Here is a 19,400-nt window from a genome sequence, read left to right on the forward strand (position 1 = left end):
GCTGGAGCAGCCCTGTCTATTCTGCTGGCCAGGTCAAAAAATATTTTTGAAGAGGAAAGAAAGAAAAGAAAAAAAGAACCGAAGTGGCCCAGCACCCCTCAGAAGCCCTCAGAAGATGGGGCTCAGAGCAACGGCCCTGCTCACCTTCCCCTCCAACTGGCCCTGGTGTCAGTTCAGCTGAGGGCTTCATAATGCCTAGAGAACAGGACAAGGGAGTTTTTCCAGACATCAGATGAGACCAGGCTGGTGGTGAATGAGCAAGGACAAGGGCAGCAGGCAACAGCTGAGAGTCAGGCAGGGAAGCAGCCAGTGGCTGGTAGGGATCAGCAATAGCAGCAGGATACAGGGCAGCAGCCAGCACACAGGACATATGGGACAGCATTGTGCAGAGGAGCTCCAAGGAGACCATGGACAGAAGAAGTGGACTCTGGATAGCCGGGCCTGGAGGCCAGGGCTTGATTGCTCTGGGAGGGTGATACAGAGTGGAAGGAGTAGCCCAGGTATGAAGCATGGGGGAATGCTACAGGGAGCTGTAACCTTTATACCCCCTACTGAGCAGCCCCCAAGGGGTTGCATTAGGAAGTGTTGGAAGTAATTCTGTTGTACAAGTGTTTAAGTCCTTGTGTCTAGGGTATTTGCATCTGTTATTTCTTGCAGCCCTATTGAAATATTTGGTGTATTTGAAATGTGTGAGTGTTAATAGTGACCCATCAAGGGTCTGAGGGTAGCAGCTGTGTTAGTCTGTATTCGCAAAAAGAAAAGGAGGACTAGTGGCACCTTAGAGACGAACCAATTTATTTGAGGATGCATCTGATGAAGTGAGCTGTGGCTCACGAAAGCTTATGCTCAAATAAATTGGTTCGTCTCTAAGGTGCCACTAGTCCTCCTTTTCTTTTCATCGAGAGTCTGGTGAGCCTTGTGCGTGGGGTGCCTACGACCAAGCACGGTGACAGACACCTAGAGGGGACTGGTGCATCACAACTCCCATCGTGGGGGACACCTTGCAGCGGAGTCCACTACAGGGTGTTCCATAGCCCCAAGATTTCAAGGGAGAAATTAAGTGAAGAGAATGAATCCTGTGACTTAAACCTTCTTGCCACGCTATTGTTTTCTTGTGTCCCTTGGCAGCTGCAATGCTTTTAGCGCTTCTTGCTTGTGAGTACTTCTTAGTTCAATGCAAAGCCGAGCTGCAAGTTCATGAGATGGTGCATAATTTATAGGAAGACTTGGCCTTTCCCCTGCTGGTTCCATTTCCTTTTTGTAGTAGCAGAACATTTCCCCTTCACTGCAGGTGTTGAAATAAAAGCCCCTGTTTAACTCTCTCTTAAACACTCGCACCCTTGTATAATGCCTTACACCTTCTCTGATCAAAACCCTTAATTTACCTTGATGGTTTGAATCCAGGCTCGTAAATGTATTAACCCGAACTGCTTTTCTTGCAATGCCTTGGCAGATGCTGACTGCACAGATGTGCTTTTAATATTCTCCACTAAGAAGACAGTAAAGGGAGGTTTGTGGGAGAGCTTTCAATCTCTGCGTGCTACCATCATTCATCCACCAGGGTGAGAGTTCCCCATAAACCTTGTATTGCTCCAGTTCTTTATTTTCCATTGGCATATACGCACTGCTGAAATTTAGAGCATGCTTTAAATGGGAGCAAAGAATTGATAGCGCAGGCAGTGTTATGATTAACAGCTCTTTTCTTTTAAATCAGAGAGGAGATATTTCAACTTGGGCAAAGCCCAAGGGAAACATTAATTTATCTCGAGGGTGACAAAATATTGAAGGTTTCTTGTTGACTTTAGTGTTTAAACCGTCTATACAAAACCACGATACAGGCAGTACAACATTAACTGAAAATTAAAACTATATTTGGATAAAATACATTTAGTTAATAACACAAAGGTCACAGAGGGTTTATGAGAGGTGGGCTAATAGTGCCAACACATGTCCACTTTAATATTTTTAATGATTTCATTCTGGCCAGGCTCACGCCCTTTGGGATTTGCTTTCTGCAGATACTCACGTGGTTGAGTTTTACTAGCACAAATGTGTGTCGAAAGCACATTTCAAAATCATTTGTGCAAAGATTGGTAGAAATTACATTTTACATTCACAAAAAGAAAAGGAGGACTTGTGGCACCTTAGAGACTATCAAATTTATTTAAGCATAAGCTTTCGTGAGCTACAGCTCACTTCATCGGAGGCATTCATGAAAGCTTATGCTCTGATAAATTTGTTAGTCTCTAAGGTGCCACAAGTCCTCCTTTTCTTTTTGCGAATACAGACTAACACGGCTGCTACTCTGAAACCTGTCATTTTACATTCACACACACAAGTATCTGTGCTAGAACAGAGGGAGGGTGGTTCAGTGTTAGGGCATGCTGCTAGCCTTGGACTCAGGAAACCTCAGTTCAATTTCCTTTGCTGCCACAGATGTCCTGTGTGGCCTTGGGCAAGTCACTTAGCTTTCACATTTATTTCAATGGGAGTTAAGCATCTAAATACGTTTGAGGATCTGGGCCTTGGTCTCCCTATGCATCACTCCCCTCTCTGGAAAATGAGCTTTATGTTACTGCTGTGCCCCACAGGGGGTTGTAAGAGTAAGTACCTTCAACTTGTGAGATGGTTTGCTACTGGGGGGGCTATATAAAATATCTTAGCTGGAACTGCTTCCACACTCATCCTATCAAAGCAAAGCAGCATGTAAATTATCTCACTAGTCGCAGCTAACCAGCATAGCTCAAATAGCAAAAAATAGTATACAATAAAATAATCATAGCAATCTGCACGTAGAGTAAAAACAAGAAAAGTAAGTCTCTTTCGTTTGAGGATCTTGTGAACTCCTCACAGATACTTCATGCACAGAAAAGGAGGCTAATTCATCATCATATATGTTGTATGTTAAGAATTATTCACTCAGCTCGCAGTATTGCACATATTCATTCATACTGGAATCACAGAATGCTCAAAAAAGGGAGAGTTTAATAGCACCAGCTAGGGAGAAAGTTCATGTGGCAATTGTTATGTAAACTTTCCTTACACAGCTCTGCTGATACGCTTCAGCCCTGCCCTGCGCATCCTCTGCTCTCCAGAAAAGAGATTTGTTGATCAGTTCATGGTGAGCACTGCAGTGGTTTTGTGGTGTGTAGGAACTAGGACTGGACTCCGCCAATGCATTTTCACCTGTGGGGTAGACTAGAACTGGAACTTACGTCTCCTGGTGGAAAACGTTTGTGCACCATCCTGCTGGCCAGACCCGATTTAACCATCCATTTCCGTTTCAGGAACTTTATTTGTATGGCAAAGCAGCAGGTGCTGTCAGCACTAATCCAGGGTGCCCATAGCAGGTTTATGCTGTCTCTCCTGTGTTATGGCCCATGGGTGACTCTCTCCCTCAGCAGTCCTGGCTCCTCATGCTCACTGATGCGCCTACCCTCCCTCTCTTGCATTTCTTTGCACAGGGTGACTTTAGAGTCCTGCACTTTGGCAGTCCCCTCACAAATACTCACACCCAGCCACCCCTAATTCCTCATCCGCCTCCCTCTCTCAGGCCATCGGGATGGGGCAGAGACTGAGCTCCCCATCTGCCCTTGCTTGTCAGCGTCACCTCCTCTAGCTTCCCACACCGGAGCCTATGGCGCTTCACAAACTGGTGGTGGATGAGGGGTGCCAAAGGGGGTCTCAGGCAGATTGGGGCGGGGAGAAGGTGGTCCTGGGGAGGGAGATGGCTGGGTCCTTCCTCATGTCAGGTTGCACAAAGTCCTGCAAGGCCCAGCTCCACCCCTGCCTTTGCCAGTCAGGCGGTAGATGAGCAGGTCTCATGTGTAGCACATGGGGGATGGGGAGGCTAGTGATGGGCTACACATGGCTGCCCCCACCCCACCCAAGATCTGCACCAGCAAAGGGAACTCAGCGCTGGGCACGTTAAACAGAGCCGTGCAGCGCCCCACCTGCACCAGTGTGCCACAGTGCTGGAGGCACTTGTGCCCCAAAGCCCCCTGCATGCACCCCAATTCCTCCATTCCCTCCCCCCGGCATGCACCATGATACTCCCATATACCTACCCTCATGGATACCCCATGTAACCCACCCTGTCTGCATTCACCTGATCCCCTCCCCATACCCATCTATTTCCAGTGCCCTGCAGGTACCCGGGTGCCCCACAACCCTATGATGCTCCTGGGTGCCCCCCTGCATGCCCCCTGATACCTCTATATGCACCATCCCCTGCATGCACCCCACTACCCCCCTAGGCACCACCCCCTGCATGCACCCCGCTACCCCTGTATGCACCACCCCCTGCATGCACCCCGCTACCCCCCTAGGCACCATCCCCTGCATGCACCCCGCTACCCCCCATGTACCACCCCCTGCATTCACCCCGCTACCCCCCTAGGAACCACCCCCTGCATGCACCCCGCTACCCCTGTATGCACCACCCCCTGCATGCACCCCGCTACCCCTGTATGCATCACCCCCTGCATGCACCCCGCTACCCCCCATGTACCACCCCCTGCATTCACCCCGCTAGCCCTGTATGCACCACCCCCTACATGCACCCCGCTACCCCCCATGCACCACCCCCTGCATGCACCCCGCTACCCCCCTAGGCACCACCCCCTGCATGCACCCCGCTACCCCTGTATGCACCACCCCTGCATGCACCCCGCTAGCCCCCTAGGCACCACCCCCTGCATGCACCCCGCTAGCCCCCTAGGCACCACCCCCTGCATGCACCCCGCTACCCCCATAGGCACCACCCCCTGCATCTGCATGCCGGGCCGATCTGCGGGGCTGCCCGCAGCAGCCGGGCTGGGTCCGTGCCCCTTTAAGAGCGGAGCGGGGCTGGGCTGAGCCGGCACGGGGGAGGCTCCGCTGCAGGCTGATGCCGGAGCCTGGGCTGAGAGCCCCGCTCGTTTCCTGCACCAGCTCCGGGCGGGGCTTTGCTGCGGCTCTAGCCAGGCGCTGAGCCCGCAGCTCCCCCCGGCCGGGCCCCCCCTGCACCAGCACGGTAGGGGCGGGTTGCATGAGGGCAGGACCCGGCGCCGACCGCCTGGCGGGCCCGGGGGGGTACCGGGCAGGGGGCAAGGGCCCGGAGGGGAGATGGGTCAATGGGGGGCAGAGGGATGGGGCACTGGGGAGATGGGGCCCTGGGGGGTACTGGGCAAGGACCTGGAGGGGAGATGGGGCAGGGGCTACTGGGGAGATGGGGCTAGGGGGCAGAGGGGTGGGGCACTGGGGGGTCATCCTGCCACCATCACCATGGCGTCTGAGCACCTAGCACAAAAATATTCTATAACTGATCAAACCCGGCACCTAGCATCCCCCCATGCCTGATCTCCTCCCAGGGCTGGGCTGCTGGTGTCCGCCTCTGCTGGCGGAGGGTTCGTCCCCATTGCCAAATTATGGAGGTGCAAGCTGGCAGGAGGGAGCTCTGTCAGGTCTTTTAATTATTAAACTCAATTCTGGTGCCAGTGTACCCTGACCTTGTGAGGCTGCTTCCAGCTGAGTGCAAAACCACTTTGGCTAGATTGCAGTTCATTGCAGGGATGGGACTACTGTCTGCCTCTGCTAAGGTGACATTTATTGGACTCTGTGGGGCTGTGGGTGTGGGGATGTGTGGTTTCACATACTCTCACACTTGCGGGAGAAGAATTGTACATGCCAATAATGGCTGAAGAATTTATTTAAAATGGAACTGCAGACAGACCTCTCAAATGGATGTGCTGCTGTATGAGGCAGCAGAATTCACAAGAATAAAATGGTCGTTCTCTGAGTCCAGAGTGCTTTCTGGAGAAGCTGCATTTTCAAATCCATCTGTCTCCTGTTGCTTTTCTTCTGTGCAGGGCACCCTCCTCTGGCTACACCGAATCCTGGGTGGCAGGGCCAGAACACCGATGATCCAGCCAGCCCTTGTCCCACTCCACTGTGTTTTTCAGGGTTCCTCTCATCTGAGCTAGAAAGGTAGGTCGTTGTACATAAATCCCAGCTCCCCAAAAGGAAATTATAAAACAAACTCTTTTCTGTTTGCAGAGCGCGGGGGGGGCTTGAATTGGGGAGGGAGGATTAATGCATCATTTACTGCCATCTCAGACAATTACCCCCGGCTGGATAGCAAGCCATGTATCTAGCTATGTGTAAAGCCATGGTATCTATCCAGAGCACAGCTTGCTATGCCTAGACACTTGCACAAAAACAAAATTAGAAGCTCAGTTTATTATTTTCTTGGGTGTAATTAATTTTCTACATTTAAACTCTCGCCAACTCTATCCTGCAGCTTTGTCGTATTGTTTCCAAAGAACAACATTTAAATTAATGTGTAAAACTGGAGTGGCTGGAAGTGCTGTGTACTTTTTAGGCTGTTTTAGAATTTAGCTCTCAAATTTGAGAAGGGGGAACATTAAAGCTAGTCTGACCTTCTATCTTCAGAGGCCCTGGGGCTTGCTCTTGAACTCTGAGGATTTGGCTTCAGTAGTCTGCCTAATACTCTCCTAAAAGTACTTCTGTGAGCAGACCATGTCCCTTTAATAAACATAATGCATCCCTAGTGTTCTCATGCCTAGTGAAAGAGACGGGGACATTGACTGACTTGCTGCTGGAAATGAATTTCTTTCCCTGTGTTACTAATAACACTTTTGATAGTTGAAAGTGAAAAATAAAAACATTCATTTGTTGCTGTTTAAGCTCATTGCTTCTTCTTTGTGTGTCTCTGCTAGGACAATAAAACCCAGTTTCCTTTCTGCTGAGCAGGTTCAGTTGCATGTGGCCAAGTGATTGTAAATAGCAGTTTTCAGTGGAATGTTTTAAAATTGTGGAAACGTTTCTATTGGACGGAGAAGGCTGTTGAAATGCTGGGCCACATTTAAGTTGCCAGTGCCCTTTTAATGTATATAAAGCACTTCTGCAGTCACATTTGGAAGGTGCTAAAGATGGGTGAAGTATTTCTGGTTTCAGAGTAACAGCCGTGTTAGTCTGTATTCGCAAAAAGAACAGGAGGACTTGTGGCACCTTAGAGACTAACCAATTTATTTGCTCATAAGCTTTTGTGAGCTACATCTCACTTCATCGGATGCATACCGCTTGTCTTTTTAATTCAAGTTAAGCATCCAGACCAGGTACTGGGGACTTTAAAGGTCTGATTCTCTGTCCTCGTGCTTGGTGTGGGAACTGGGGTGCAGTTGTGAAGATGCGTGTTACCATTTAAGCTCTCTGTCCAAGCTGACTGAAAAGCAAAATGAAAACCAACAAGATGATCTGTTTTGAGAGTCTCCATTGCTCGCACTAACTTAGGTACTTATATGGCCCCATTACCCTACTGTCTATCTACCATAGCATGGCTGCAGATGGAGATGAAAGTTCAAATCCAAGCAAATTATTTTTCAGTAAAATTAAAAACAAAATTTAAAACCAAATAAAATGAAAGCCAAATCTCAGTGATCTGATAGCACCTGTCTAAATGTTTATAGTTATTCTGGTGAGGCATGGTGGTCCCATGACGGTGCGACTAGTATGGTACGTATTTATGGACTTTCTGAAGTCAGGTGGAGTCTGTTTCTCAGTGCTTCAGAATGCTCTGCACCTTGTCTATGTTAGTTCATTTCCCATTTTAGTTTTTTGGGCATTTCTTTTATTTTCACTTGATGTGTTTCATGTGGTACGATTCTGTTTGTGGTCTGAGCGTGAATTACCACACGTTCTTTACACAGCACAAGAATCCTTCCTGGTAGTCGTCTTGACTGTGGAGGAAAACGAAGAGGCTTGAGGGGTAGGGTGGCCTCTAGGGGATGGGGCGCTAGTTCTGAGCTTCACAGCACGGTCTAGTCCCTCCTCTGCCACTCACCTGCTGTGTCCCCTGGGTAAATCACTTCCTCTTTCTCTGCTTCTTTCGCCTCCCACCCTCATCTTGTCTCTGCTGTAAGCTGTGTGGGGAAGGGACTCTCACTATGTGTATATCAGTGCCTAGCAGAGACCCAATCTCGGTTGGGGCCTCTTGGCACCACCATAAGAGACACATTAAATAAGAGCAGTGGGTGCATGGCTATGAGAGGAATTAACTTAACTTTGTATTTGCTTTTCTTTTTTTTAATTGTAACCAACCTGGCTTCTCACAAGGGAGTTTGCGTAGCTTGCAGAAAAACACTGTGACCAGAGATCCCTGGAGAAATTCCTAATGTCTGGTTGAGGACTTGATCAGATGAAGAGCCTTGGTGTCTAATTACATCTGTTTAGATCAGGGCCCTAGACTTCCTGCTAACGTACTTGGTATCTGAGAGACAAGATAGGTGAGATGATATCTTTTACTGGGCCAGCTTCTGTTGGTGAAGTCTGAGAAACAAAAAGAAAAGGAGGACTTATGGCACCTTAGAGACTAACCAATTTATTTGAGCATAAGCTTTCGTGAGCTACAGCTCCGATGAAGTGAGCTAGTCTCTAAGGTGCCACAAGTACTCCTTTTCCTTTTGCGAATACAGACTAACAGGGCTGCTACTCTGAGAGACGAGATTTTGAGATTACACAGAGCTCTTCCTCAGATCTCACTGGAGGGATGTTAATGGGCCACTTCACCTTGAGTGGTCCCTTGAACTATGTGTTAACTACTTATGCTTAAAGCTATGTTTTAATCACCAGTATGTTTAGTTTCAGAGTAGCAGCCGCTTTAGTCTGTATTGGTAACCTGACCAAACGTAGTGAGGTCCATCCCTCTTCCCAGAGTCTCTATGCACGCTGCTGTTTTCTGCTTGCTGCCTGTTCACTTTCACTTCCAGTGTTCCTGGTGAACACTGGCAGGACTTGGAGGGGCATGCACTGCCAGCAGAGCAGGGGCCTGCGTATAGGCACAGGGCTGCCAGCTGCACAACGTGAACAAGTGGACAAGAATCGACAACAATATTTTCTTCACTTTCTTTCGGTGAGTCCTGTTTAGAGGTGCTTATAATAACGGCAGGTACAGTCAGTAGCTATGGAAGGCTGGATGATTTTTAAGTTTTTGCTTCTCTAAGAAATAAAGCAACTGAGCTGCACGCTGGCTAGAACCATCTTCCATGCTGTGAGCCTTCAGAATTACACGTGCTTCCCGTGTGTCTAGGCCAACGCTACCAGCTGAGCCCTATTATCACGTGGCAACAGCAATAGGACAAAACAAGCTCCTCAGAATAGGAATGGTGACAGACTTCAGCAAAGAAGCCTTGGTTTCTTTTTTAACTTTCTTAGGGCAATATTTTTAGCTCAGCCACAACATCTAGCCCCAGGCCCGTTATTCCCACTGCAGGATGTGGACCTAGCAATCACTATTCCTGTTGCCATTAGCACAGCACTTGCTTTGATGACTAACAGAAGTGTTAACACTTAACAGACCTCAGGACCTTTCCAAGGCAAATGCCTTCTCTCGGTGGCTTCTGCAGGGTGGTTTCCACTGAAATCCTGATCCGGGCTGTCTGTACAGAGTGTGAAAGACCTTCCTGCTGAGAGGTACTGGAGACGGATTAAGCTCCACCCTTGTGCCAGGGAATCAATCCAGGAAGCTCATGAAAGCTCCAGGTAGCTCACGAAAGCTTATGCTCAAATAAATTGGTTAGTCTCTAAGGTGCCACAAGTACTCCTTTTCTTTTTGCAAATACAGACTAACACGGCTGTTACTCTGAATCCAGGAAGAATCTCTCTCTCCTCCTTCCAACCTGCCTCCCCTCCTCTCAATGGAGCTCTCTTGGTTCTGCAGACTGTAGCTGTGCTGACTAGCTCCCCAAACAGCCAATTAACTCGGTAACTCTCCAGGGGCGCCGGGGAATAGCCATGTCCTCAGCCAGCCGGGTGCTCTAATCTCTTTCCTATCTCTTAGCTGCTTGTCTCCTTGCTAGTGCTGCAGGAAAGCACAGTATCCCCAAGAGCAGGTGGCTGCATGAGAGGAAAGTGGTACCCATCGGGGTTCATTGGCATCACTGCCCTTCCCGCCCAGAGAGAGTCGCTGTTCCAAGAACTGGAGAGCATCTGCCAATAAATCTCTTGTCTCAGGACAGCTTGAGGCTAGTGACTAGGCTGTTAATGGGCACCTGTGCACTGTGGTGACGAGCACAGTGTAAAAGCCTAAGCGGTGAGCATGTTGTCTAGGACGGTGTCCGTGCCAGGCCCAGCAGTGTGGTGGCACTCGTGGATCAGGACGGATGGCATTAGAGGGGTGAATGAGCTGCAGGCTAATCGTGCTGTGCTGAGGAACCATAGCTCCTGTTGCTCAGCGCCTCTGAGTGTTGGTCTGTGTGTGACCGGACCTGCAGCCCTTCATCCTGCTGAGCTGAACGGGAACTTTGCCTGTGTGAGGATGGCAGGATTTGGCCTGATGTACTGAGCAGCTTGTTCCCAGCCCCGTGACGCTCTCCGTGGTTCTATTTCCCTCCCCCCCCACCCCGTTTGTCTGATCTGTTGGATCTTTGAGTTCTTTGGGGCAGGGACTGTCTCACCGTAAATGGAGAGCCCCTAGCACAATGGGGCCCTGACCCCCCTCCGGGGCTTCTAGGCACTAGAACTACTAAGTTCTATTAAGTAGTGGGGATAAAAACACATGAGTTATGTTGGCCCTACAGCCACTTCACACGGCTCCTAACCATCCTACTGTAGACCCAGCCCAGCCGTTTGTCACCTAGATTTCTTTCTTCACTCCGCTGGGCTGTTTCCTTTGCCACGTCTCTGATCTGAGAAGGGAAGGGATTTGGGCAGCTGAGGCAATAATGGCTACAAAGGCTTTTACCGTGTCCTCCCTTATTGACAAGACTGTTGTTGACGTAACCTAGCACAACCCAGTTCCAGTTTCTCCTGTGGCTCCTGCAGCCTGTATCTCCAAGTGCTCTAGAGTGAAATAGCTCTAAGGGCCCCACGCTGAGTGTCCATCTCCCTTTGGGGGGTTTTGGTTTTTGTTTTTTTTGAGGAGGGTTGCAGGCAAGTGATTTGCATCTCTGCAGGTAAGGCCCTAAGTTAAAGAACAGCTCATAGAGGGAGAGGAGGAAAGAGAGATGAATAACAAAGAGAAGCCTGGTTTCAGAGTAGCAGCCGTGTTAGTCTGTATTCGCAAAAAGAAAAGGAGGACTTGTGGCACCTTAGAGACTAACCAATTTATTTGAGCATAAGCTTTTGTGAGCTACAGCTCACTTCTGTTTCCTTGTGACTGGAGAAAAGGAGTGAGCACATCCAGTTATACTGAATTTTGGTAAGCGCTCGCATGCTGTAGCAATGGCTGCTGTACAAGAACCCAGACAGAAATGAGGAAGAAAAGAAGAGAAGGTCAGGAGTTGGACTGGAGAAGGCTCTCTTACCAAGAGCAGTAGGTTACATGAGGAGCAGCCGAGAGACTGCTGTTTCATGAGTGGGGTGGGATTGGGGCAAGTCCAGGAGGATTTTCAAGACTGAAGAGAACAATTTTGAGAAGGATCTTGGGATTATTGTGGGGCTTGTTTCTGGCTCACTAATTTCAGTCATGATTTCAGTCACTGACTTTAATCATGACTGAAATGAGCGAGCCAGAAACCTTGATTTTTATTTTTTTTTTAAATAATTGAATTTAATCTTGTTTTGCATTTGTACTTTAGTTATTCCTAAAGAAAAATTAATTCTTAGTGATTGGTATAACAATTAAAACATTGACTTGCAACCAAATATAGTCTTTACACTAAAAGTGGTTCTTTTTGCTAACTAGGCAGATACACTCAATGGTTTTCAACCTCTTTTTTTTTTTCTTTTTTTTTTTTCATTTGCGGTGAAAATTTCAAAAATGGCGGCATAGACCCCTTTAGAAACCTTAGGCAGGGTCTGTGGAGCCTCAGGGATCGGCAGACCCCAGGTTGAAATCCACAGCACTGTCTGTACACAATTATTTAAGCTATTCTATAGCTCAGCGTACACTTATTCAGATTTTTAACTTCTGTGTTTTGTTTTGGTTTTTTTTAGTGTGTTAGAAAATGACAAATAATTATTTTACTGGATTGGGGTGTTTGTTTTTATTTGGGATTTATGTTAAGATGCCTTAGGATGGTAACCAGAATTAAATTACAAATATAAAACAACAGCATTTTGAAATAGTCTTTATTAGTTAAATGAAACTTCCTTAAATGTGCTGCATACATAAGAAAAAGGCTTCTTGAAAACTGCTTTTGCATTTTAAACTGACTGATTAAACCAAGTTTCAGAGGAACAGCCGTGTTAGTCTGTATTCGCAAAAAGAAAAGGAGTACTTGTGGCACCTTAGAGACTAACCAATTTATTTGAGCATGAGCTTTCAAATAAATTGGTTAGTCTCTAAGGTGCCACAAGTACTCCTTTTCTTTTTGATTAAACCAAGGAAGTGTTTCTGATCACTCTCCTGTCTGTTCTCTATCGGCCAGATTCTCAAAGGTATTTAGGCCCCTAAAGATGCAAGTAGGTATTTTTGAAAATCCCAGTAGGGCGCTAGCTGCATCTGTAGAAGCCTAAATACCTTTGAGAATCTGGCCCCATGTCCGGGCAGTGGTATTAATTTGGGGGATGTGCAGGTGCAAATGCGCTCGCCCGCCCTAGTTGCTGCAGAGCGTATTTTAGAACACGGCCCTGGAGTCGGTGTTGGGGGTGCAGGCTGGGAGGGCCCCAGCAGCGCATGGCTGGCGTGGCTCAGTGGTGTGATGCCAGGACTGTGTACTCAGTTCCAGGGCTGGGCCAGCTTGTTTAAACATCCTCCAAGCAGAGGCTGAGTCAGGGAGGTGTGTTTCCTGTTAGGCTGTAGGCCTAGGTGGAGTGGGTCCAGGTTCTCCAGCGAAGGGCAGGGTGTTGGGTGCCCACGCCAGGTGCACTCTGATCTGAGGGTGGGCTCGGGGGAGGCGTCCCTGCACGGTGGCCAGCCCACATTCCATCCTGCACCCCCTGATAACCTCATTGCTCCCTAGGGGAGCATGCCCCCCAGTGTGAAACCCAGTGCAGTTGTGTGTCCGTGCTGGGCACATTGTGTGTAGCAGCCCTAATTGCTTCACCACAGACTTGGGTTTATTGAGCTGAGCATCCTGCAGGTTCCTGGTACATCTTGTAGCTCATCTCTTGTCACACACCTAGAAAGAAATACACCGTGAGGGGCTGTTTTCTCTGAATCCCCGTCTGGGTTTTACGCTGTGTGCCCCATCGTGTCGCGCACACAGACCTAGAGCGGAGAGCCATTTCTCTCAGCGTGTGTTACAAATCCCTGTCTGCACAGTGCTAATCCACAGCAGCTTCTAGCTGCAATGAAGAGGTGCTCCTTCCTTGTACGGGGCATGACCTCAGCTATGCAGAGAGAATGCCTAACCCTTGGCTTCAGCAATTCAGAAAGCCAGTTCTGGGTGCTACGCCTAGAAGTGGCACAATACACGCGGTACCTGCTCAAAGGTTGATTGCATATTGGCGACAAGCTGAGGTTTTGACAAAGCAGAAGGAATTGACACACCCTCTGCCTAAAGAAACGTAGCCACGGAGCCGCACTGGGCCACCACGAGAGCAAAAGCCGTCTGTCTGGTCTGTTTCTGGGGCTAGCAGAAAAGCACAGCCTGCCTGGAAGCAAGGCAGGATAAGGGATTTATGAAACACTGCCACGTATGATGAGCAAGCTCCTGTACAAGGAGAGATTAACACAAGTGGGATTATTTCTGGCCTGATCCGGTGAAGCTTTCCTCAGGCGATAGGTCAGGGTGAAATCGTTAGGGCTGCTCCATGAGTACGGGACTGCACAGTTGGTCTCTTAGGGTATGTCTACACTACGGAATAAGGTCGAATTTATAGAAGTCGGTTTTTTAGAAATCGGTTTTATAAATTCGAGTGTGTGTGTCCCCACAGTAAATGCTCTAAGTGCATTAAGTGCATTAACTCGGCGGAGCGCTTCCACAGTACCGAGGCAAGCGTCGACTTCCGGAGCGTTGCACTGTGGGTAGCTATCCCACAGTTCCCGCAGTCTCCGCTGCCCATTGGAATTCTGGGTTGAGATCCCAATGCCTGATGGGGCTAAAACATTGTCGCGGGTGGTTCTGGGTACATATCGTCAGCCTCCCGTTCCCTCCCTCCCCCCGTGAAAGCAAGGGCAGACAATCATTTCGCGCCTTTTTTCCTGAGTTACCTGTGCAGACGCCATACCATGGCAAGCATGGAGCCCGCTCAGGTAACCGTCACCCTATGTCTCCTGGGTGCTGGCAGACGCGGTACGGCATTGCTACACAGTAGCAGCAACCCCTTGCCTTGTGGCAGCAGACGGTACAGTACGACTGGTAGCCGTCATCGTCATGTCTGAGGTGCTCCTGGTCGCCTCTGTGAGGTCGATCAGGAGCGCCTGGGCAGACATGGGCACAGGGACTAAATTTGGAGTGACTTGACCAGGTCATTCTCTTTAGTCCTGCAGTCAGTCCTATTGAACCGTCTTATGGTGAGCGGGCAGGCGATACGGACTGCTAGCAGTCGTGCTGTACCATCTTCTGCCGAGCAGTCATGAGATGTGGATGGCATGCAGTCCGTCTGCTGCCAGCCAAAGATGTAAAAGATAGATGGAGTGGGTCAAAACAAGAAATAGACCAGATTTGTTTTGTACTCATTTGCTTCCCCCCCCTCCCCTGTCTAGGGGACTCATTCTTCTAGATCACACTGCAGTCAAGGTGCAGCGAGGTAAATCTAGCCATGTATCAATCAGAGGCCAGGCTAACCTTCTTGCTCCAATAAGGACAATAACTTAGGTGCACCATTTCTTATTGGAACCCTCTGTGAAGTCCTGCCTGAAATACTCCTTGATGTAAAGCCACCCCCTTTGTTGATTTTAGCTCCCTGAAGCCAACCCTGTAAGCGCCCCTCCCAGCGTCAGAGCAATGGCAAACAATCGGGCATCTGAGAGTGCTGTCCAGAGCAGTCACAATGGAGCGCTCTGATGGGGCTAAAACATTGTCGCGGGTGGTTCTGGGTACGTGTCGTCAGGCCCCCGTTCCCTCCCTCCCTCCGTGAAAGCAAGGGCAGACAATCATTTCGCGCCTTTTTTCCTGAGTTACCTGTGCAGACGCCATACCACAGCAAGCATGGAGCCCGCTCAGGTAACCGTCACCCTATGTCTCCTGGGTGCTGGCAGACGCGGTACGGCTTTGCTGCACAGTAGCAGCAACCCCTTGCCTTCTGGCAGCAGACGGTGCAATACGACTGGTAGTCGTCCTCATCGTGTCCGAGGTGCTCCTGGCCGCGTCGGCTGGGAGCGCCTGGGCAGACATGGGCGCAGGGACTAAATTTGGAGTGACTTGACCAGGTCATTCTCTTTAGTCCTGCAGTCAGTCCTATTGAACCATCTTATGGTGAGCAGGCAGGCGATACGGACTGCTAGCAGTCGTACTGTACCATCTTCTGCCAGGCAGGCAAGAGATGAGGATTGCTAGCAGTCGTATTGCACCATCTTCTGCCAGGCAGGCAAGAGATGGGGATGGCTAGCAGGCGTACTGTACCATCTTCTGCCAAGCAGCCATGAGATGTGGATGGCATGCAGTCCTTCTGCACCGTCTGCTGCCAGCCAAAGATGTAAAAGATAGATGGAGTGGGTCAAAACAAGAAATAGACCAGATTTGTTTTGTACTCATTTGCCTCCTCCCCTGTCTAGGGGACTCATTCCTCTAGGTCACACTGCAGTCACTCACAGAGAAGGTGCAGCGAGGTAAATCTAGCCATGTATCAATCAGAGGCCAGGCTAACCTCCTTGTTCCAATAACAACGATAACTTAGGTGCACCATTTCTTATTGGAACCCTCCGTGCAGTCCTGCCTGAAATACTCCTTGATGTACAGGCACCCCCTTTGTTGATTTTAGCTCCCTGAAGCCAACCCTGTAAGCCGTGTCGTCAGTCGCCCCTCCCTCCGTCAGAGCAACGGCAGACAATCGTTCCGCGCCTTTTTTCTGTGCGGACGCCATACCACGGCAAGCATGGAGCCCGCTCAGCTCACTTTGGCAATTAGGAGCACATTAACCACCACACGCATTATTCAGCAGTATATGCAGCACCAGAACCTGGCAACGCGATACCGGGCGAGGAGGCGACGTCAGCGCGGTCCCGTGAGTGATCAGGACATGGACACAGATTTCTCTGAAAGCATGGGCCCTGCCAATGCATGCATCATGGTGCTAATGGGGCAGGTTCATGCTGTGGAACGCCGATTCTGGGCTCGGGAAACAAGCACAGACTGGTGGGACCGCATAGTGTTGCAGGTCTGGGACGATTCCCAGTGGCTACGAAACTTTCGCATGCGTAAGGGCACTTTCATGGAACTTTGTGACTTGCTTTCCCCTGTCCTGAAGCGCATGAATACCAAGATGAGAGCAGCCCTCACAGTTGAGAAGCGAGTGGCGATAGCCCTGTGGAAGCTTGCAACGCCAGACAGCTACCGGTCAGTTGGGAATCAATTTGGAGTGGGCAAATCTACTGTGGGGGCTGCTGTGATGCAAGTAGCCCACGCAATCAAAGATCTGCTGATATCAAGGGTAGTGACCCTGGGAAATGTGCAGGTCATAGTGGATGGCTTTGCTGCAATGGGATTCCCTAACTGTGGTGGGGCTATAGATGGAACCCATATCCCTATCTTGGCACCGGAGCACCAAGCCGCCGAGTACATAAACCGCAAGGGGTACTTTTCAATAGTGCTGCAAGCTCTGGTGGATCACAAGGGACGTTTCACCAACATCAACGTGGGATGGCCGGGAAAGGTGCATGATGCTCGCATCTTCAGGAACTCTGGTCTGTTTCAAAAGCTGCAGGAAGGGACTTTATTCCCAGACCAGAAAATAACTGTTGGGGATGTTGAAATGCCTATATGTATCCTTGGGGACCCAGCCTACCCCTTAATGCCATGGCTCATGAAGCCGTACACAGGCAGCCTGGACAGTGGTCAGGAGCTGTTCAACTACAGGCTGAGCAAGTGCAGAATGGTGGTAGAATGTGCATTTGGACGTTTAAAGGCGCGCTGGCGCAGTTTATTGACTCGCTTAGACCTCAGCGAAACCAATATTCCCACTGTTATTACTGCTTGCTGTGTGCTCCACAATATCTGTGAGAGTAAGGGGGAGACGTTTATGGCGGGGTGGGAGGTTGAGGCAAATCGCCTGGCTGCTGGTTACGCGCAGCCAGACACCAGGGCGGTTAGAAGAGCACAGGAGGGCGCGGTACGCATCAGAGAAGCTTTGAAAAACAGTTTCATGACTGGCCAGGCTACGGTGTAAAAGTTCTGTTTGTTTCTCCTTGATGAACCCCCCCGCCCCTTGGTTCACTCTACTTCCCTGTAAGCTAACCACCCTCCCCTCCTCCCTTTAATCATTGCTTGCAGAGCCAATAAAGTCATTGCTGCTTCACAGTCATGCATTCGTTATTCATTCATCACACAAACAGGGGGATGACTACCAAGGTATCCCAGGAGGGGTGGTGGAGGAGGGAAGGAAAATGCCACACAGCACTTTAAGCACAGCACTTTAAAAGTTTACAACTTTAAAATTTATTGAATGACAGCCTTCTTTTTTTTGGGCAATCCTCTGTGGGGGAGTGGCTGGTTGGCCGGAGGCCTCCCCACCGTGTTCTTGGGCGTCTGGGTGTGGAGGCTATGGAACTTGGGGAGGAGGGCGGTTGGTTACAGAGGGGCTGCAGTGGCAGTCTGTGCTCCAGCTGCCTTTGCTGCAGCTCAACCATACACTGGAGCATACTGGTTTGGTCCTGCAGCAGCCTCAGCATTGAATCCTGCCTCCTCTCATCACGCTGCCGCCACCTTTGAGCTTCAGCCCTGTCTTCAGCCCGCCACTTACTCTCTTCAGCCCGCCACTTACTCTCTTCAGCCCTCCACCTCTCCTCCCGGTCATTTTGTGCTTTCCTGCACTCTGACATTATTTGCCTCCACGCATTCGTCTGTGCTCTGTCAGTGTGGGAGGACAGCATGAGCTCGGAGAACATTTCATCGCGAGTGCGTTTTTTTTTCTTTCTAAGCTTCACTAGCCTCTGGGAAGGAGAAGATCCTGTGATCATTGAAACACATGCAGCTGGTGGAGAAAAAAAAAGGGACAGCGGTATTTAAAAAGACACATTTTATAAAACAGTGGCTACACTCTTTCAGGGTAAACCTTGAAAGTTAACATTACATACATAGCACATGTGCTTTCGTTACAAGGTCGCATTTTGCCTCCTCCCACCGCGTGAACGGATTTTGGTTGAATGCCAGCAAACATACACTGCAATGCTTTGTTCTACAGTGATTCCCCAGTACGTGTTGCTGGCCTGGAGTGGTAAAGTGTCCTACCATGAAGGACGAAATAAGGCTGCCCTCCCCAGAAACCTTTTGCAAAGGCAGAACCGCAAATGCCAGGGCAAAGTAATCCTTTCACATGCTTGCTTTTAAACCATGTATAGCATTTTAAAAGGTACACTCACCAGAGGTCCCTTCTCCGCCTGCTGAGTCCAGGAGGCAGCCTTGGGTGGGTTCGGGGGGTACTGGCTCCAGGTCTAGGGTGAGAAACAGTTCCTGGCTGTCGGGAAAACCGGTTTCTCCGCTTGCTTGCTGTGAGCTATCTACAACCTCCTCCTCATCATCTTCTTCGTCCCCAAAACCTACTTCTGTATTGCCTCCATCTCCATTGAAGGAGTCAAACAACACGGCTGGGGTAGTGGTGGCTGAACCCCCTAAAATGGCATGCAGCTCATCATAGAAGCGGCATGTTTGGGGCTCTGACCCAGAGCGGCCGTTCGCCTCTCTGGTTTTCTGGTAGGCTTGCCTCAGCTCCTTCAGTTTCACGCGGCACTGCTTCGGGTCCCTGTTATGGCCTCTGTCCTTCATGCCCTGGGAGATTTTCAGAAAGGTTTTGGCATTTCGAAAACTGGAACGGAGTTCTGATAGCACGGATTCCTCTCCCCAAACAGCGATCAGATCCCGTACCTCCCGTTCAGTCCATGCTGGAGCTCTTTTGCGATTCTGGGACTCCATCATGGTCACCTCTGCTGATGAGCTCTGCATGGTCACCTGCAGCTTGCCACGCTGGCCAAACAGGAAATGAGATTCAAAAGTTCGCGGTTCTTTTCCTGTCTACCTGGCCAGTGCATCTGAGTTGAGAGCGCTGTCCAGAGCGGTCAGAATGGAGCACTCTGGGATAGCTCCCGGAGGCCAATACCATCGAATTGTGTCCACAGTACCCCAAATTCGAGCCGGCAAGGTCGATTTAAGCGCTAATCCACTTGTCAGGGGTGGAGTAAGGAAATCGATTTTAAGAGCCCTTTAAGTCGAAATAAAGGGCTTCATTGTGTGGACGGGTGCAGGTTTAAATCGATTTAACGCTGCTAAATTCGATCTAAAGTCCTAGTGTAGACCAGGGCTTAGCTTGTAAAAGGGGGAAATCTGAGCTGGGGCGAGGGGTCTGAAATAACCGATGTGCCA

At 49.6% G+C, this 19,400-nt stretch overlaps 2 protein-coding genes across 4 annotated transcripts in view; one reads left to right on the forward strand and one right to left on the reverse strand.

Annotated features, from left to right (window-relative positions):
• The first annotated feature begins 478 nt into the window (after positions 1 to 478).
• The window catches only part of LOC125643773 (hexosaminidase D), a 40,063-nt gene continuing 21,141 nt past the window's right edge, over positions 479 to 19,400 (forward strand). Inside the window, exons 1-2 of one of the 3 annotated variants that reach the window (XM_048866930.2) lie at positions 479 to 500; positions 5,850 to 5,967. The gene's annotated coding sequence lies outside the window, so the exon portion shown is untranslated. Of the gene's footprint in view, positions 501 to 4,861; positions 5,015 to 5,291; positions 5,580 to 5,849; positions 5,968 to 19,400 lie in introns of those variants that run through there. The other 2 variants (XM_048866928.2, XM_048866929.2) reach the window with 2 other exon arrangements.
• LOC142073470 (uncharacterized) lies at positions 7,688 to 19,136 on the reverse strand. The gene is made up of 3 exons (XM_075133310.1): positions 18,404 to 19,136; positions 17,556 to 18,015; positions 7,688 to 7,739 (listed from the first exon to the last, which is right to left on the reverse strand). The coding sequence occupies exons 1-3, from the start codon at positions 18,981 to 18,983 to the stop codon at positions 7,688 to 7,690; spliced, it is 1,092 nt and encodes a 363-aa protein (XP_074989411.1). The 5' UTR covers positions 18,984 to 19,136.

Source organism: Caretta caretta, chromosome 10 (genome assembly GCF_965140235.1).
Source record: "Caretta caretta isolate rCarCar2 chromosome 10, rCarCar1.hap1, whole genome shotgun sequence".
In the NCBI taxonomy this organism is placed as follows: Eukaryota; Metazoa; Chordata; order Testudines; family Cheloniidae; genus Caretta; species Caretta caretta.

What these genes read in the sequence shown, in the direction of transcription:
- LOC142073470 (XM_075133310.1), bottom strand. Translation starts at nt 18,983, where the DNA reads ATGCAGAGCTCATCAGCAGAGGTGACCATGATGGAGTCCCAGAATCGC. An exon ending in AGGCGGAGAAGGGACCTCTG is followed by an intron (nt 18,016 to 18,403) that starts GTGAGTGTACCT and finishes TTTCTCCACCAG; the next exon opens with CTGCATGTGTTTCAATGATC. An exon ending in CCCAGACGCCCAAGAACACG is followed by an intron (nt 7,740 to 17,555) that starts GTGGGGAGGCCT and finishes TTTCCTCCACAG; the next exon opens with TCAAGACGACTACCAGGAAG.